The sequence below is a fragment of the Accipiter gentilis genome, chromosome 8 (genome assembly GCF_929443795.1).
Source record: "Accipiter gentilis chromosome 8, bAccGen1.1, whole genome shotgun sequence".
Taxonomy (NCBI): Eukaryota; Metazoa; Chordata; class Aves; order Accipitriformes; family Accipitridae; genus Astur; species Astur gentilis.
Genome location: NC_064887.1, coordinates 8,502,866 through 8,519,409, shown reverse-complemented (window position 1 = coordinate 8,519,409; position 16,544 = coordinate 8,502,866). Strand labels below are relative to the sequence as shown.

Sequence of the window (16,544 nt, the reverse complement as noted above, 5' to 3'; positions counted from 1 at the left end):
TAATATCTTGGATCACCTACACAGTGCAGAAGAGTCTTCCAGTTTCAATTAACGGGACAAAAAAAAAAGGGGGGGCGGGGAATTAAAAAATAAGATAAGTAGCTACAAACCATGGTTTTTTAATTTTCTTTGCCCTCTTAAAAAATTGAAAATGCATATCTTAATGCCTGATACCTCCAGAATTCTATAAACTATGCATATACTTACAAGCAGTAGAGCAATAGAACAAAATATTTAATTGAGATTAGGATGATTAGGATGGGATTTTCTGGGGCATTTAACGTTGTAGGAACTTTGTCCCTCTGAAATCGGTGGGAGATACGCTATCTCATTCTACCACAAATCAGACAAATACTATTTTCAGATCCTAATGGCAAAAATAATAAATAAATAAATAAAACACCAAAACTTTTTGTACAGAACTAAATTTGATGGACCTTTGTACATCTGTTTTTTTCCTAGAAAATATCCTTAACCGCCTTTCAAAATTACTGGTAAATATAGGGCATATCCAGGTTTTTTAAAGTTTCTCTACACAGAGATGGGAGGAGTATAGAAGAGCAAACTAAATAGACTAAAATTCACTAACTTGGATAAACTGTATGAGTAAGGGGAAATATGAAGTTTATAAAATCACAAATCAAGTGAGCAGATAAAAATTATTCACTATTTCTCATAACACAGAAATTATTTTAAATATTAACTGGCATATTAAAAAAAAGAGAGAAGTACTTTTTATACAAACTGCATAATTAAACTGCAGAACTCAGTGCTCCAAGATCACAGTAAGTATGATCAGATTAGACAAGGATGGTACAATTCATAAAGACCACCTATGCCTGTTAAAAGCAACAATCTGGAGGCAACTACTACAATGAACCTGTTGACTTCTGACGGCCTGTACCTCATTTAGACTGGTGGGAACTCACAATTCTGTGGTACCACAACATGCAGTGGATGTCAGGCTGGCCTGCAGGGCACCAGGGTTTTGTTGTAACTTGTGCAGCATGCAAAGGTCAGTTCTGCCTATACCATTGAGACAGGAACTGAAAGTAACATTATTCTATACTTTCCTAGTTATTACTAATATTTTTTTAAGCATCAACTACCAGCCATTGTCCAGATTAGGATACCAGACTAGACAGCTCCTTAATCTGATTTGCAGTGCCACCTCTTTACTTTTACAGTAAAGCCAAAACCAAGACAATGCCATAAGTGAGAAGATGGACTCAGTTACCATGGCTGTTAATGGGAGAATGGGAAGAGCAGATGAGAATCTGAGATGCAGGGTAGTCACAGCAAGAATGACAGTGGATTGCTTTTTCACCATCTTTTCATTATCAGACTAGTCCCCTTCAGGGTCACAGGGCAGTTCCAGTTCCATGTTCTGAAGCAACTGGCTATCTCCTGGAATAATCAGTATCGCCACTATATGCTTCAAAGAAGATGAGTTTCCATCTTTTAGTGAGGCAGGTTAGTTCAGTCAAGTTACTCATGATTCTCTTGGACAACCCAAGAACAATATATATGGTTTGGACTCACAAACCCTGAGTTACATGTGGGTGTCCAAGAAACTTGCTGAACAATGTGCCGAACACTGGGATTAAAAACTGAGTTGCTAGTTGGTAAACACAAGAATGAATCCACACTGCCCAAGAGTGTTTCTCAAATGTGCAATCTTTTCAACAAAGCACAAAAATCCTACATCTTTGTGGCACCTGATGTCTGATTCTGATGGAGGTTATAGGTTCTCAAGATCAGTGAAAGATTTACCACTTTTCATAGCTCCTTTGCTCCATCTAACAGCTTCCACAGAAGCAAAGTGGAAGGCTCTTACTGACTATAATAAAGCACAACACTAACTTTCAGGAATTTGCTTAACCTCTCAGTATTAAATTTCCTATTTTCTATTTCTCATTTTCAACATCAAAATTCAAGTTTTCTCTGCTTTTTCTTTCACTTATTGTAAGGTATGAGATATATAAAGACACTCTGTGCACAATGACCCAATATTGGTTTCATACTGTGTTCATATATTAAAATCATAGGCAGCATAGAACAATGAAGGAAATGTGTTACAAGATCTAGCTCTCTTGTTCCACCGCCAACAGTTAATAGCAGAATAGGGGATTACTGGAGCATATGCTTAATACACTCAACCACAATCAGCAGACAGAATACTGACTTCTTCCTTGCTCTTTCCAAACTAATTATCTCTTATGGAATATCACTACTATTTCATTCTTAGATTTCCTTGGTTGCAAGCAAAAAATACAAATTTCTACAATTTCAGCACTAGCTTCTCTTTTTCTGCCCTGTCATTTCAAAAGCAAATGGTTTCCTTCTCCCAGTAAAATGAATTAAGGTACATATATTTCAGCTTGATTTATCTTCAGGTTCCAACAACTTTTCCACAGTATTTCAACCTGCCATGGCTCAAATATAGAATATTCTCCATAAGAAAGATTTAAAAAATCTAAAAGCAGGAAAGTTTAAAACATTCAGTCTTCATCTCTTCGATGTAAATATTTTTTCTTTTACTTTAGTTCTATGCTTCTGCATTCTGATGTAAAGACTTTCAATAATAAAGGCAGAATGAAACCACATTTGCATGGAAGACAATTAACACTGGAACTTAAAAATGGGGATATTTAATCATAAATAAAAAAGTTTTTAAATTGAAAGAAAAGTAAGCATGTCACATCACTGACATCAAGATCATCATAGTGCTGATTTTGTTTATGGCATTTATAATGTATTTTTGACATTTTGATTGACAGATGCCACCATAATAGGAAATCACACACACCTGGCCATTAGTTTCCTGTAAGCAAAAGCCAGTGTTAAATCTGAAACATACAATATGTATGCAATAATTACCAAACACTGACATCTAAAATGATCTTAGAGACACCTGGAACAGAAAAAGTTTATGAATTTAACACTGTCTTGCCAAGAGAGAATATTTCATCAGGACAGCAGTTGTTTTGCTAACGCTGAATATTGTCTATGTTTACTAACCTATCTGTATTCATTACTTTTTAAAGGATGATACATGTCATGACAGCTTTGGATAATTTCATGGAGATGCACACTATATTGCGCTTACTAAAGTTTCACATGCACCCTCAATCTATTCCAAGCACAACTGAATTATTGATCCAAAATAAAATTATATGTACTTGAAAGAATTCCAACTTAGAAGAATCATCATTTATAAATCTAATTTTATACACAACCAATATAGGCACAAGTTTCCAAAATGGCAAAATTATATTTCTTCAAAATGCAGTATGTTCAATTGATTTTTCTTTTTAAAAATGTTGAGATGAACATGCAATCTATTTTAAATATCATCACTTTGTTTCTTATTTAATTAACATTTCATATGGCTTCCTCAGTAAATAAATAATTACTTCAATCACTACACATATCATCTAACCCAATGCACTTTTGACTTACAATAAAATTGTATCACTTTCCAACATAGAGATCAGTGAAACTACTTTTAAAAAGACTCCTTTGACCTAATCCATTATGGTTTTTAACACACATTTCAGATAATTCAAGCCCATCCTTTATAAAAAGTAACGGACCTATATTACCACATGCTATGGTACCATAAGATCTTACAGAATCTTCATTAATCTGGCTCCACCATACTTTCTCACTTTTTTTTTTTCAAGTTGAATGGCATGTGCTATTAAAAAAATAGTCTACTTACCCTGCAGTAGCTGCAGTTACTTAAAAGATATGGTCCAAAAGCACTCAACTCAGGCTCTCATGTCTTCCAGGCAGACAGATATATGTGTACGTACATATGTATATAAAAAATACACACATGCACTCAAATACAGCTTTAAGGAACTTGGCCAGGGCAGTATATGCAGTGCACCATTTTAGTATACAGTGATGCTGTCAAACTAAACAAAAACTAACAGAAAGTCCAGATTTTTGCTGCTTCTAGATACTGAAACATACATCCCAAAGGATGCAAATACATAACTCCTATTTTGCCTCAACTGTTGTCATATTTGCTAGAGAATTTTCAGTAAAAGCATTCTCTAATTCAGATTAAATTTATTTACCTGCATAAGAAACTGATTTTTCCTGATGAAAATGTTTCAAGAGAGCTTCGCTTCCTTTTTAATATTACTTAGAAAAAGAATTATAACTTCAACTATTCTGCAGTATATGCCTTTCTCCAAGGCAAAATAAAACAGTGAATGATAATGCCTGATAAACCCAGTGGCCTTAAATGAATGTCAGAATTTAAATCTTGACCAAGTTCACCCACAAGAACTGAAATCCACTATTTGGTAGCTAAGAATAAAGGAGAAACATCACTCACATATGAAATAAATAAAAATTTGATACTGATCTAACTAAATCAACACTAAAATTACAGTAAGCAGTAAATTAAAACTATAACAGTGATGATACTTATGGTTTCATCTTAAAGTCAAAATGGCAATGTGAGCTGGAAATATGGGAAGGCAAAAACCATTTGACCCTTTATGGTTTTAGGGGTATGGCCCAAGACACAGATGCAAATTCAGATGTCACTATTGACTGAAGGACCCCAATTTCAAACACATGAGCTATCAAAGAACACATACAATCATGGACTTGAAGAAAGAGGAGCTAAGAGCCTTCATCACTGAGAGTTAACAAACAAACTAAATTAATTTCATTTTACTCAACCAAATAGATGGACAGCAGCATGAAGAGAGAGCCTGATAATTCAAACTAAGTCAGCTTGATACTTAGGTTAGACTTTGACATCTGTAGAATAGGACCAGATTTCCTGGAAAACTTTCATTTACTATCTCCACTCCAGCTGCCATAAAGTCATAGCAGAGGTAAAACTGAACAGTATCCACAGTGTTTCTCTGAGACACCAGATACTCAAAATAACACTGAGGAACAGGAACTTAAAACAAATACTGACAAATAGATGCCTATTTGGGAACTGCTAAATAGATTCATAATTTTTATTTAGGGAAGTAGAAATCCTAGGGAGGAAAGAAAAAACCCAAAGTTTAGATACAGAATGATACTGTTCTGATACAGGGGTTGGTACAGAAAATTATCCACAAAACCTCTATCTTTCTGGATTTATATGTATTTCTTGGTATTGTCATACCATCTATGCTAAATAAAATGCATTCTCCTCAGATTGCCTAGAAGTACTAATTCATGAGACTATTGTAAAACGAAAAGGAATCAAGCACAGAGTTTTGCTTACATCAGTAGTCACCGGATACTTGTTTTACAACTGTTCCTCTCTTTTGAGAGGATAAAGTCAGTTAGAAAGAAGCTTCAAGAACTCAAATGCTCAAATCTCAAAGATTTCTAGTCCTAAAACACATTTTCTTTTTAGTATTGGAGTTTCTTATTCCTGCCAAAAATAAAAGAAAAAAAAAAGCTCTAAACTACCCACCCATAAAACTTTGCATGAAATTTAAATATAAATATTTAATTTTCCTTGGTAGTAGATCAACTGAGCAGCAGACATAAATGTAAAACTCACCCATTCTGGTATGTTCTTACATTTATATTATCCTATGTTTATTTGCATTAAGTTTTTCTTTTATTTCTACATCCATGTTTTACATTACTGGCAGTAAGAGTAACAGATACAAACTTCTGCCATGAAGTTTCCATACAAAATTGAACCTCATTTCAATTGTTTATTATTTAATAAGAACATAAAAAGAGAGGAAAAGAATTAGGCATGTATGTACATTTTCTGTAAAAAGCAGATTTAAAACATTGTACCTATTTGTACAATAAACACTATGGTATGCTAGGTACTAAGCTTCTTTTAAAAGCTAACCAAAATCTTTCTCTAAAACCAGATTTATAAAAGCAATATAAATTTAAATCTTATCTTTTCAGCAACACAGACCTTGTGTTATGCTTTAAAGATTCTGATTTTGGACCAAACAATATCACACCACTCTTAATCTGAGTCCCAGTAAGATTCTGCTATGTTACACTGCAATGGTTGTATGGAGTACAAAAATCAGTCCAACATAAGCATTTTTAGTAATCAAGTTGTTATACAGATTATATTCAGATAATACAGTGAAAGCATTTAAAATGATGGCTTTGTTCAGAGTGCTTATTAGTTCTACATGCCTATTTGTTATAAACTTCCAAATCTCAAATGTCTAAATTTTAATTCATTAAATGTGCTTGGATAGGCAGCGCATAGTTATCAGTAACCTTTACCTTTAATCTCTTAAAATGAGATGATTTTCACGAAAAGTATCAGAAGTGAGGAAACAAAATCAATTTATATGAAAAAACAAAACTGGTACCTGAAAAATATTAGGTTTTGTCTACCTGCCTAAAGGGTGAATAAAATACCAATATACAGGAAGAGGTAGAGGTATCTTTCTAGCACGCTAAAAGTTAACCTAAGAAGAGCACATAAAGATGGGCAACAGCTGGGGACTCCCTAAACAGACAAAATTCAAATAATCTAGCGATTCTCCTTGTAAATTATTATAAAGAGGTATTTAGAGAGATTACAGGAGCTGACCAGAAGAGGATTAATAAATTATTAATGCAAACTATTCAACAATGAATGACTTATGCCTAGTTCAGTAAGAAGGTATATGCAATGAAACACACTACAGAAAATATGTACTTCAGATTGATTAAAGAATGTTGCAAGTCAAAAAATGCTTTATAGAAGTCTTCAGAATTTCAGAACTGTGCTCCTTCATAAAAATATATGCACTTTTATACATGCTTTTTACAAAGCTAGGTAAATGCAATACAGCCTTTAATGCACAGTAAAGAAAATACCTGTCTTCTAAAAGGAGAAACTGGAAAGACTGTAAGATGTTATAATGCATCTTGATACCAGTAACTTAAATCACCAAATGACAGTAGAATGAAGAATGTCTGCTTAAGAAGAAGAAAGTAAAAAGGTAGCCTGTTTCCAACTTCAGACTGCTTTTGATGTCATCCTTACTCCATCTTACTTTGGAGGCAGCTTCTGTAGGAATTAACTGCACGAGATGAGATCTTAGGCCAGAAAAAGAGGTTGAGTACCTCAAATCATCCCTGTTTTTCTTTTCTTTCCCCTGCTTCTCCAAAATGTATCAATTGGTATAGTAAAATACATTATCTCTCCCTATACAGATATCATTCACATCTTTAAACAATCATGGCTATAACATCAGAAAGAAGCAGTTGTCCACTAAGGGTCATCAGGTTGTTTTAGCACAGTAATAAGAGGCCTGAACAAACTATAAAATCCAATCCCAATAATAAACAGTTCCTGAAAATTTAATCAATTAAAGACAACAGAGATTTTACAGCCTTTTATTTTACAAAACAGTGTAGAACATAAAAAAAAAAAGAAAACTCTCTAACGAGAGCTCCACGCATTCATAATAATGTCCAGCTATGATATTATCTGTCTTACCTTGGCATCCTGTTTAAATTTCTGAAGAAGAATAGGCTATCCTTTTTCCTGATCCATACATACACATAACAAAAAAAAAAAACCAAAATCTTGAGTCAAAATCCTAGCCTCAGTCCAACTGCAACTGAAGTAACAGAGAAGCCTTTGAAGTAAATAACATTTCATTCTTTGATTTTAACCTCAATCTAGATTGATTTATTAACAGTAAGTAATGATAAAATCCTAGCTGCCAAATAGCCATTCTTCTCCTCTATCCATCTTGGTATATTTTGTCAGTACCTTTGTGATGAAGAACTCCAAATGTGTTTATCAACACTTACAGAACAAAATTTGGCACTATTAGGAAACCCCTTCTGTTGGAAATTCTTTTTTTAAACTCAGTGAAAATACCAATTCTGAACATGATTCATCAGACAGCAGAGTTGTTCAGGGTACATACACATACAAAATATACATGCGGCCTAGATGTTCATTACTTATTGGTATAATATGGTTGCTGTTTGTTAGAGTAATTAAAATCCTCACAGATATTTTTAATCCTTTCATCACTTTGTCGTATTCAACTTTTATCTCTTCTCAAATTCCTCAAAAGTAAATTTTTCAGGACAGAGATCATCTTTTTCTAGTGTGGCTACAGTATCTGGAACAGTGGCTGTCAACAACTTGAGCAGAATTTCTGGCTATGGCCCCCAAGAGAAATAATCATTCTTTTCACCTGTAAAAACCTCCTATATTGGTATACTAGCATATTTTTATAATTTATCACACATACACACACTCCCCCCCCCCCCAAATCTCAAATGAATCACTGTTGCTACTAACACCTTTAAAGATATTCTAGCTCAGAAGTAATCATGCACCTGAAGCACTGTCTATTTAAAATACTTGAAATGCAATTTGGAGATGACATTTTTTCATCCAATTTCCAGTTACACAGAGAAGGAATTTAGCAAAATTGTAGATGGAGTTGTAAGGACCATGGCTGAAGTTAACAGGAAAGAAACCCTACCCAATAAAGAGCATTATCCAGAAATAGACAGCAGCCTGTGACACATATATAATTAGAGAAATTGGAGGCTTTGCCCATGAGACCATGTGTTCCACAGCAAATCCTATTTCCTTCATTCCCCCTTTCATGGTTACTGTAAGTGTAATCATTGCATGATTATAGTCCCTACATATAACATATCAGGGGGGTTTTTTTTGTTTTTTCCAATATTGGTGTTAATTGAAGTCACTGAACAAATGACAAAAAAATCCACAGCTCAGATCTTATCAGACCAACTGACTTGCACATCAGAAACCATATAAGGAGACCAAAAGACCAAATTTTACATCTCACAGGTATTTTATATGATGCTTCTTTTTTCCCAGAAATATAAGCCATTAGAAATATAAGCCATTAGCTTTTTCTTTTGATTTTTTTCCTTGCTAAAAAAGTATAAAATAAAATTGACAACATAAAATGTTTGAGGTAGAAGTCCAAGCCATGAGGAGGAAGAAGTTAATTTACCAACTTCCAAGTAAAAAAAAAGTCTACCGGTTCTACTGTAACATAGGGAAGTGAACATCAAAAAAACAGAGTTTATCATAAAATTCTAAAAAATAATTCTGAAAAGATTAGGGCTCTCACTGCTATGCTACAGAACTTTGCTCTATTACCTGCCCTTGTTGCTGAAGCACAACAGTAACCTAAGATATACGTAACAGGAGGAAGGAAGCAATCATTCTGACAAAGACTTATGTATGATAGTGAACAACAAATTAGGCATGAGTTTCCATAGTGATACAGCAACAATAGGCTGCTGCAATTTTCAGCTGTCTGTACTGAGACAGTAACAGAGCAAAGGGACTAGAGTCCCTTCTCTGTAAGTTGGGATATTCGTGTACTCAGAATTGTCCATTAAATTTCAGTTCCACACTATAAAGAAAATATTGAAGGAACTGGAAGAGAAATAATAACAACAAAACCAAGAAGTTCTGCAAGAAGCAAAACTACCAAGTGCTATGGATTTGGATTTCATCACTGGATTCTCTGGTATCTTTAAAATGCAAATTCCAATTAGTACTTTCTCCCATGCATCTCCTCTGTGGATTCTCTGATGTTTAATAAGAAATTATCTCATACTATAGCCTTTCTGCCAGTGGGAACACAGATGGGTCTCTTGCCCATCTGGCAGCCTGCTTTCCTGAAACCTACAGGAATTCCTGTCCAGTGGTGTTGAAACTGGCCAAGAGTTAAGAAGCTATTGAGGGAGAAAGGAGAGGAGAAAGATCAGCAGCCACACAAAATCCTAGGCTAGCAAGTAGACAGTGTGATCACGTAAGCTTTGTTTCCCTGGGAAACGAGGCTAATTACCAAAGGGCTGGAAAGATTCACTTATGATGAAAGTCCAGAGGCCCCAAAGCGGAAAAATACTTAAACACTTAAAGGTAAAGTGCTCTATTGGATATAGGGCTGAAAGAACCAAACATGATAGCTAGGCTGAGACACAAATGATGAGGAATGTTATAATTTACAGAAATATAAATGTTAGCCAAGGATGATGAGGATTTATTTGTACCAAGAGGAGCTATCACTAAGCAGAATTGCAACTGGGAATAGTGGGATTAAATAAAGGAAAGCTTTAGGCTAAAAATCAAGCAACACTGTAAGTCAGATGAGTCTATAGAACAGTTTTGAGACATAGGAATTGGAAGCTCCATGGCTTAAGAAAATTGAAACTGGAATGTAAAAAACCCATTCTCTACAGAACAATAATGCATGGACAGTGAGATTGGCAGGAATGTCTAATAGGTGTTTCTTTTCTTTTATCACTAGATTAATAACACAAAATACTGCACTAAACATACAATAAAAACTGCACTACTAGCCAGTAGTTAAACTGACACCTAAATCAGAAATACATACAGCACAATTACGTGTTCCTAGTATTTGTACGGCTGTTGTTTTTTACACTGCGTCTTTTTCGTTCACTTTTTTATCTATTTGGGCGTCTGTTTTAACCTTTTGGGTGTCAGTGATTGGTCTGATACAACAGGAGAAAACCAGAATGGATGATTGCTAATTCAGGTAATGAAAGGAGGTTTCTTGTTTTCTCATGATACTATTGAAATAAATTTCTTTGTGAGTAAAGGCTTTAGTGTGAAATGTCAAGCAAAACTGGAGATATCCTTATAATGATAAGAAAATCTTCAAGATATTTTCAAATTTAAGTAAACAAAGTTGTTTAAGAATTTGAAGTTGAAGGAAGAGGAACAATGAGAAGAAATGTAATATAGACAATATATAAAACTAATAAAAGTAGCTAGTCCTTTTGAGTGCTCATCTAAATGGCTGAAACCAGACCTAGGATATATAAATGCATAGAGCTGCCTTTCTCTCATATCACCTATATGATACATCAAAATAAATATAATATTATACAGGTAATTATTTATATAGAGTTATTAGAGTATCTACTTTTACACATAAAGTGATCAAAATTACTTGTGTATTAATGGAATATTTTTAAGCAATACTGGGTTTCCTTGTTATTATTTTCTAGTAAAACATAAAAGAAAATAATCAAAATGCACAAACCAGATTACACAGTATGTTTGATGTAGCAATTTCTAACATCCATTTAATATAGCTGAGATGCAATGACTAATACTGCCCATGTCCGCTAGTACAAAGACCTAAAACAGGTTCCAGACCAGATTATGTTCATGCAGGTCTCATTTTAACGGAAATTGGAGAGATGAAAAAAAGATTAGAGGAACACACATTATAAAAACAGACCTCACAAGTCAAACTTAGTAGTGAAACCATTTTCTTTCATGTAGACAACCATGAAAACAAATATCCTGTAAGCACTAGATATATATTGTATCTTTCTACCAGATCTCTTTGCCTCCTTGAGACAGATTCCCATTCATCTCATGACTATATAATTTGATCATAGTTGAGTAAGGCACAGCAGGGGAAAGGGTCTGTCTGATAAAGTATCAGGCTCCAGGAAGACAGATAAACAATTTCATGATTCCTAGTTGTAACAGGACTGGTACAGTGGTGGATATTAAGATATTAGTCTCGTAGGAATACAAATATCAAGCCTCTGCAGTTTTTTCTCTTACTAAATATGTTTTCTTTCCATTAAGTGAAAATGGCAGCCTGATTATGATAAACTAAGACAGAACACCAGAATAAAATGCAACGTACATGTGAAAAGTGGAATTAAATCTTTTTTGATTTGTCAGTGTGAAAGTTAGTACATAACTTGGGGGGGGCGGGGGGGGCCTTAGTTTAAGATGTGATGTGAAAAAATAGAGCAAGGAAGTTTCTTTCTCATGTGATATTTTTACTGCAAAGAAACATTATTTAAAAGTAGGTGAAACAGTTGCCTATCAAGTTGTTTCACATTTAAACCTCCTCTTTCGCAAGGGACACAGTGGCAGGCAACTCCTCCTCTACTACAAGTCACTAATGCCTGTTTGCCGTGCTACCTCATTGTTCAACATGTATTAAATGAAGACTTGAGTGATAATATTTGAACAGCTATGATGGACTTCTTTTTCATATATTAACACATATATTTTGGTTGTATACATTAACACAAATATATAGCAGCCGTTACTAATAAAACTCCTGTTAGGTGGCAAATGTTATGCTGTCTTCGTAATTACTTCTTGTCTTAGATAGCTGAAAAACATGGTGATATCCAGTCGTGCTGATACCTGTATTTACTGATAAAAATTCAAAGAACAAAGATGATACATTTTACAGCAAATTTTTAGTTACAAACCCTGGATGTCATCTTTTTTGTTTAAGAAAATATGTTCTGGAGTAAGCAATTTTTAAAGCTACCTTACTATCTAATCTAGTATCACTTACCTGTGATTCTTTTACATTTTCAACAGTGAAGTTGAACCAAACTCGAAAGCGTGGGTTACAGGTATCTGGTCTAATGAACAGGTCATACTCAAATTCTGTGATGTGGTCCACCCGTCCAAGGTTACCTATGAAAAACATATGAAAATGAATGCGTTTTAATGAATGGCTGATAAACTTTCCAGGAACTACACTGAGAAAAGTTTTTTAAACTTCTACCTCTCATGGTTAAAATATGTAAGTATAATAAGCCTTACAACAGTTCAGAATTATTTTTAAAAGACCTGATCATAGTCACAAAATAAAATACATACCAGTAAGCTACATGTATATGAATACACCAAAAAGAAGACAACATGAATTTTTATTATTCAATCAAATTGACTTTTTGTCTTCTCTTATATAAGTATTCCAGTTAAGTGTCCTAACATCCTTTTAATTGTTTCCTTTCTTATTTTCCACTTTTCTGATTATGTCTCTGCATCTCTTTTAGCCCGCACCTGTATGGATTTCTTTCTGTCCATTTGCTGCTCATGTTCAAGCACCTCTAAGACTAAAGAGTCCCCAGATTTCCACCTGGACCCTCTGGCTGGTGCTCTGAGGTCCCTCTCTCCCCACAGATGGGTCAGCCTTCATCTCCTTTGTGATTCAAAAGCTAGCTTAATACTTTTTCTTCACCATTTGCAGCCATTATCACCTCCTTCCAAAGACACAAACAAGGCTGTAAGATTTCGTCTCAGCTTTTTTCTGGTGAATTTCATGGAATAATATTTTTAAATATAGTCAGAGCTACATTGTCCCCTATGGCATTATTCAGCAAGCAACCACACTGGCTATAGAAATGAAGTTCAGCACTGGGAAAACTTGCTAAGTGCTTTTAAATTGCTAAATTGGCATTTTTCCTTTGAAGTGTGCCAAGATTTTTAAAGACAGGGTTTAGACTGTCCATTTCATTTATACACTATAAAAATAAGACTTCACATTTTCCTGATCCAATCCAAAACCCATCTCATCAGGTCTTGTAAGACGGGGCCATGCTTTAGCTCATGGGCTAAATTATACTTATTTTTTTAAAAAAGCATGGTAAGATGACCTGGTTTTATGGTTTCAGACATATTTTGGGGTTTAGATATATATTTTTGGGTTGGATATATACTGTTGGGTTCAAGTAGTTATATATAATGCTATTTGAGCTAAACAATTCCCTCCTCAGCAAGTCCCATTTCAGTCAATACAACTGTTCATTGGTAACATGCTACTCAGTATGAGCACAAGTAGCAAAATTCGGCTGATCTGTTGTTCTGGGGTGGAAAAGAAGCAGGAAAAAACATTTTCAATGCTGTTCATCAATATATTTGCAGGATTTCTTTCTTACCCTACGTTGTTTCTGGCTTTACTAATTGAACATTTTAAATCTTCCCTATTTTTAATGTTATCATCTACTTTCCTACCCACATTCTTCTTTTCAGAAGAAAATTCTCCTCACTGATTCCCTCTGCAGAAAACCGCTTCATGCTAACAATCTGTTCCTAAACACTTGCCTGAAGGATACATTTGGCATATGAAATATTTGAAAAAAACCAGCAATATTGTACAGCTAGAATACCTTCGCCAAATATAAATAATGTCATCTGCTGTATTGGGTTTTCGTGCCCAGGTGCTGGCTGTGGGGGCTCCAGAGCTGAGCTCTCTGAGGAGAGGCTGCGCTGCCCCACGCCAGCTGCAGCCGGTTCTGGCCGGTTCCGGCCAGTTCCAGCAGGTTCCAGCAGGTTCCAGCCGGCTCCGCAACAGCCCCACCCAGGGCACAGCAGAGCCCCTCAGCGAAGGTGGAGGCCACCTCAGTGAAAATGTACTTAAAGGGCAAAACCACTACACAGGCAGTGAGGAGTGAGGGAGTCTGAGGAGAACTAGGGTCAGAGGAGAAGGAGGGAAGGGGGTGCTCCGGGCTCTGGGGCAGAGACTCCCCTGTGTCCTGTGGGGAGAGGCTGGAGCCGGTGGATATTTCCGGAAGGACCAGTGGCCCGTGGAGGACCCACTCTGGAGCAGGCTCTCCTGACAGGAACTGCGGCCCGTGGGAAGGGCCCAGGCAGGAGCAGGGAAACTGTGAGGAGGGAGGAGGGGCAGAAAGGAACTGCTATGGACCGACCGCAGCCCCCCCATCCCTCTGCGCTGCTCGTTGTGGGGGGAGTGAACTCGATCCTGGGAAATGGGGAAGGTGTTGTTTTAATTTTTCTTTGTTTCTTACTCTCCAGACCCATTTTAACTGGCAATAAATTAGTTTCCCCCCAGTCGAGTCTGTTTTGCCTGTGATGGCAATCGGTGAGCAATCTCCCTGTCTTTATCTCGACCCACAAGCTTTTTCATCTTAATTTTCTCCCCCCGTCCTGTTGAGGAGGGCGAGTGAGAGAGCGGTTGGGTGGGCATCTAGCAGCTGGCCAAGGTCAACCCATCACATCTGCCTGACTCGGTTAAGTCCCCTACATATCCAAGTGCTCTTTCTGCCACAGGGGTCAAGCCCATCACTATTATTCACAAGAACAGAACTCGAACCTTAATGTAAACTATTATTTCCTACAGGTTATTATCCAAAGTAAATAAGAATGGTAAAACCAAACTATTGCATTGTAATACCTTTAATTAAAGGACTTTGTTTTACTGTATTTTTCATTAAATGTCATGCACATATGACATTGCTGGAAAAATAATATTCCTCATGTATTTCAGAATTTAGGTGGTCCAAGCTGTTCAACAGCATAGGTTGGATTCCAGTTGCCTCACAAGACACAGTTCAAGCTCTCTCTGGACAAAGCTTCATGTGTGGGTGCCCAGAGTCACTTCAACCTGAGTCATGCCTGTGATGCTGATGGATTCTATAAGATCAAGGCAGCTGGCTGGATGAACGCAGACTGCAGGATAGGTCCAGCTTGTAAACTACTAAGTATACATGCCTCCCAATGATCCCAACAATTCCAGATATGGATTAAGTTATCTGCAGCACAGACCAGAGGTACAAATTTTAATTGAATTACTTCCAAAGGACACAGAAGCAGTTAAATTTATATTTTAAGTTCAAAGATCATTAAAAAGTTGCACTGCAAGGCGTAGGAAACTAAAATATTATTAAGTGAATAAATAAAAACAGAGCAAAAAGAGTCCTTGATTTCTGACCTATTGCACATTTCAGCTTCTTTTTCAACATCAGACTGATCTGAACTGTATGGGGGTCAGATGGCCCACTCAGAACTACTTTACAGAGTCCATAGCATCCCTAAAGTACCACTGGTGAATTATCCCAATGACAGTGAAATCACTGATGGTGAAGAGTTCGTATGCTGGAACCACTCTAAGCCAGTCTGCTCTGGAAAACCTATATACCCATCTAAAATCCAGCAGAACCTTTAACAATTTAATCATTGTGTGCATGATTCCCTGGGACTCCTAACACTGTTTTCTCTCTTTACCTGTAATACTTGATTTAAATACTTACCTCCCTCTTAATGCAGTATTTTTTCCTTTTGTAAATTGTATCTCACTTAATTACTTTTTGCCTACAGAACTGCCTCTTACTGGGCTCCTTCGTAGTACACATCAGCTGCCATAGTCACCTGCAGCCATTTGCAGTTTAGTATCATTTGTACATTTCATTAGCCCTCTATTTCTTCTGTCTTCCAGATGCTAAATAGGCTGGACCTAGCACTAATGCCTTTGGTAACCAATTCAACAAGTTCCTCATGCTCAATAGACTATTGTTTGTAATATCACAGCCTTTGCTCACAATCTATCAGCCTAATTTCAACCCACACAGCAATGTCATTAAACAAGGTGGCAGTTTTGGTACAAAGAAGCCTAGAACTGTAAGAACAAAACACTTCCTCGCTTTAAGAGATGCTTTGTAGAAAACTGATAGTGCCACTGAAAAACATTTTTTGGTGTCCAAGAAAGGATATAAACATCCCAGTGTTAATTTCACAAAGTTAACAATTTTACATAGTGCCTTCACACTGCTGTAATCATGGGAAATAGATTTATTTTAATGTGTGAAAATTATATTCTTATACCACAGGTAACACAGTGAGATGCATTAGAAATTATGAAACAGGAATTAAACATTGATTATGCTATTCCATTTAGCCATTATACCATTTTACTATTTTAACACTGAAAATAAACATTTTTTTCTTAAGTGCAAACAACTTCTAAACTGCTTTTGTTTTTTAACAGTTCTAT

The 16,544-nt window shown here is 35.9% G+C and overlaps 1 protein-coding gene across 4 annotated transcripts in view; it reads right to left on the bottom strand.

Annotated features, from left to right (window-relative positions):
- LOC126041974 (BEN domain-containing protein 5) overlaps positions 1 to 16,544 on the bottom strand; it is a 980,738-nt gene that overhangs the window by 917,154 nt on the left and 47,040 nt on the right. For all 4 annotated transcript variants that reach the window (XM_049808428.1, XM_049808425.1, XM_049808427.1 and 1 more), the window contains exon 3: positions 12,321 to 12,445. In XM_049808428.1, coding sequence (XP_049664385.1) covers positions 12,321 to 12,445 — 125 coding nt within the window. The remainder of the gene's footprint in view (positions 1 to 12,320; positions 12,446 to 16,544) is intronic.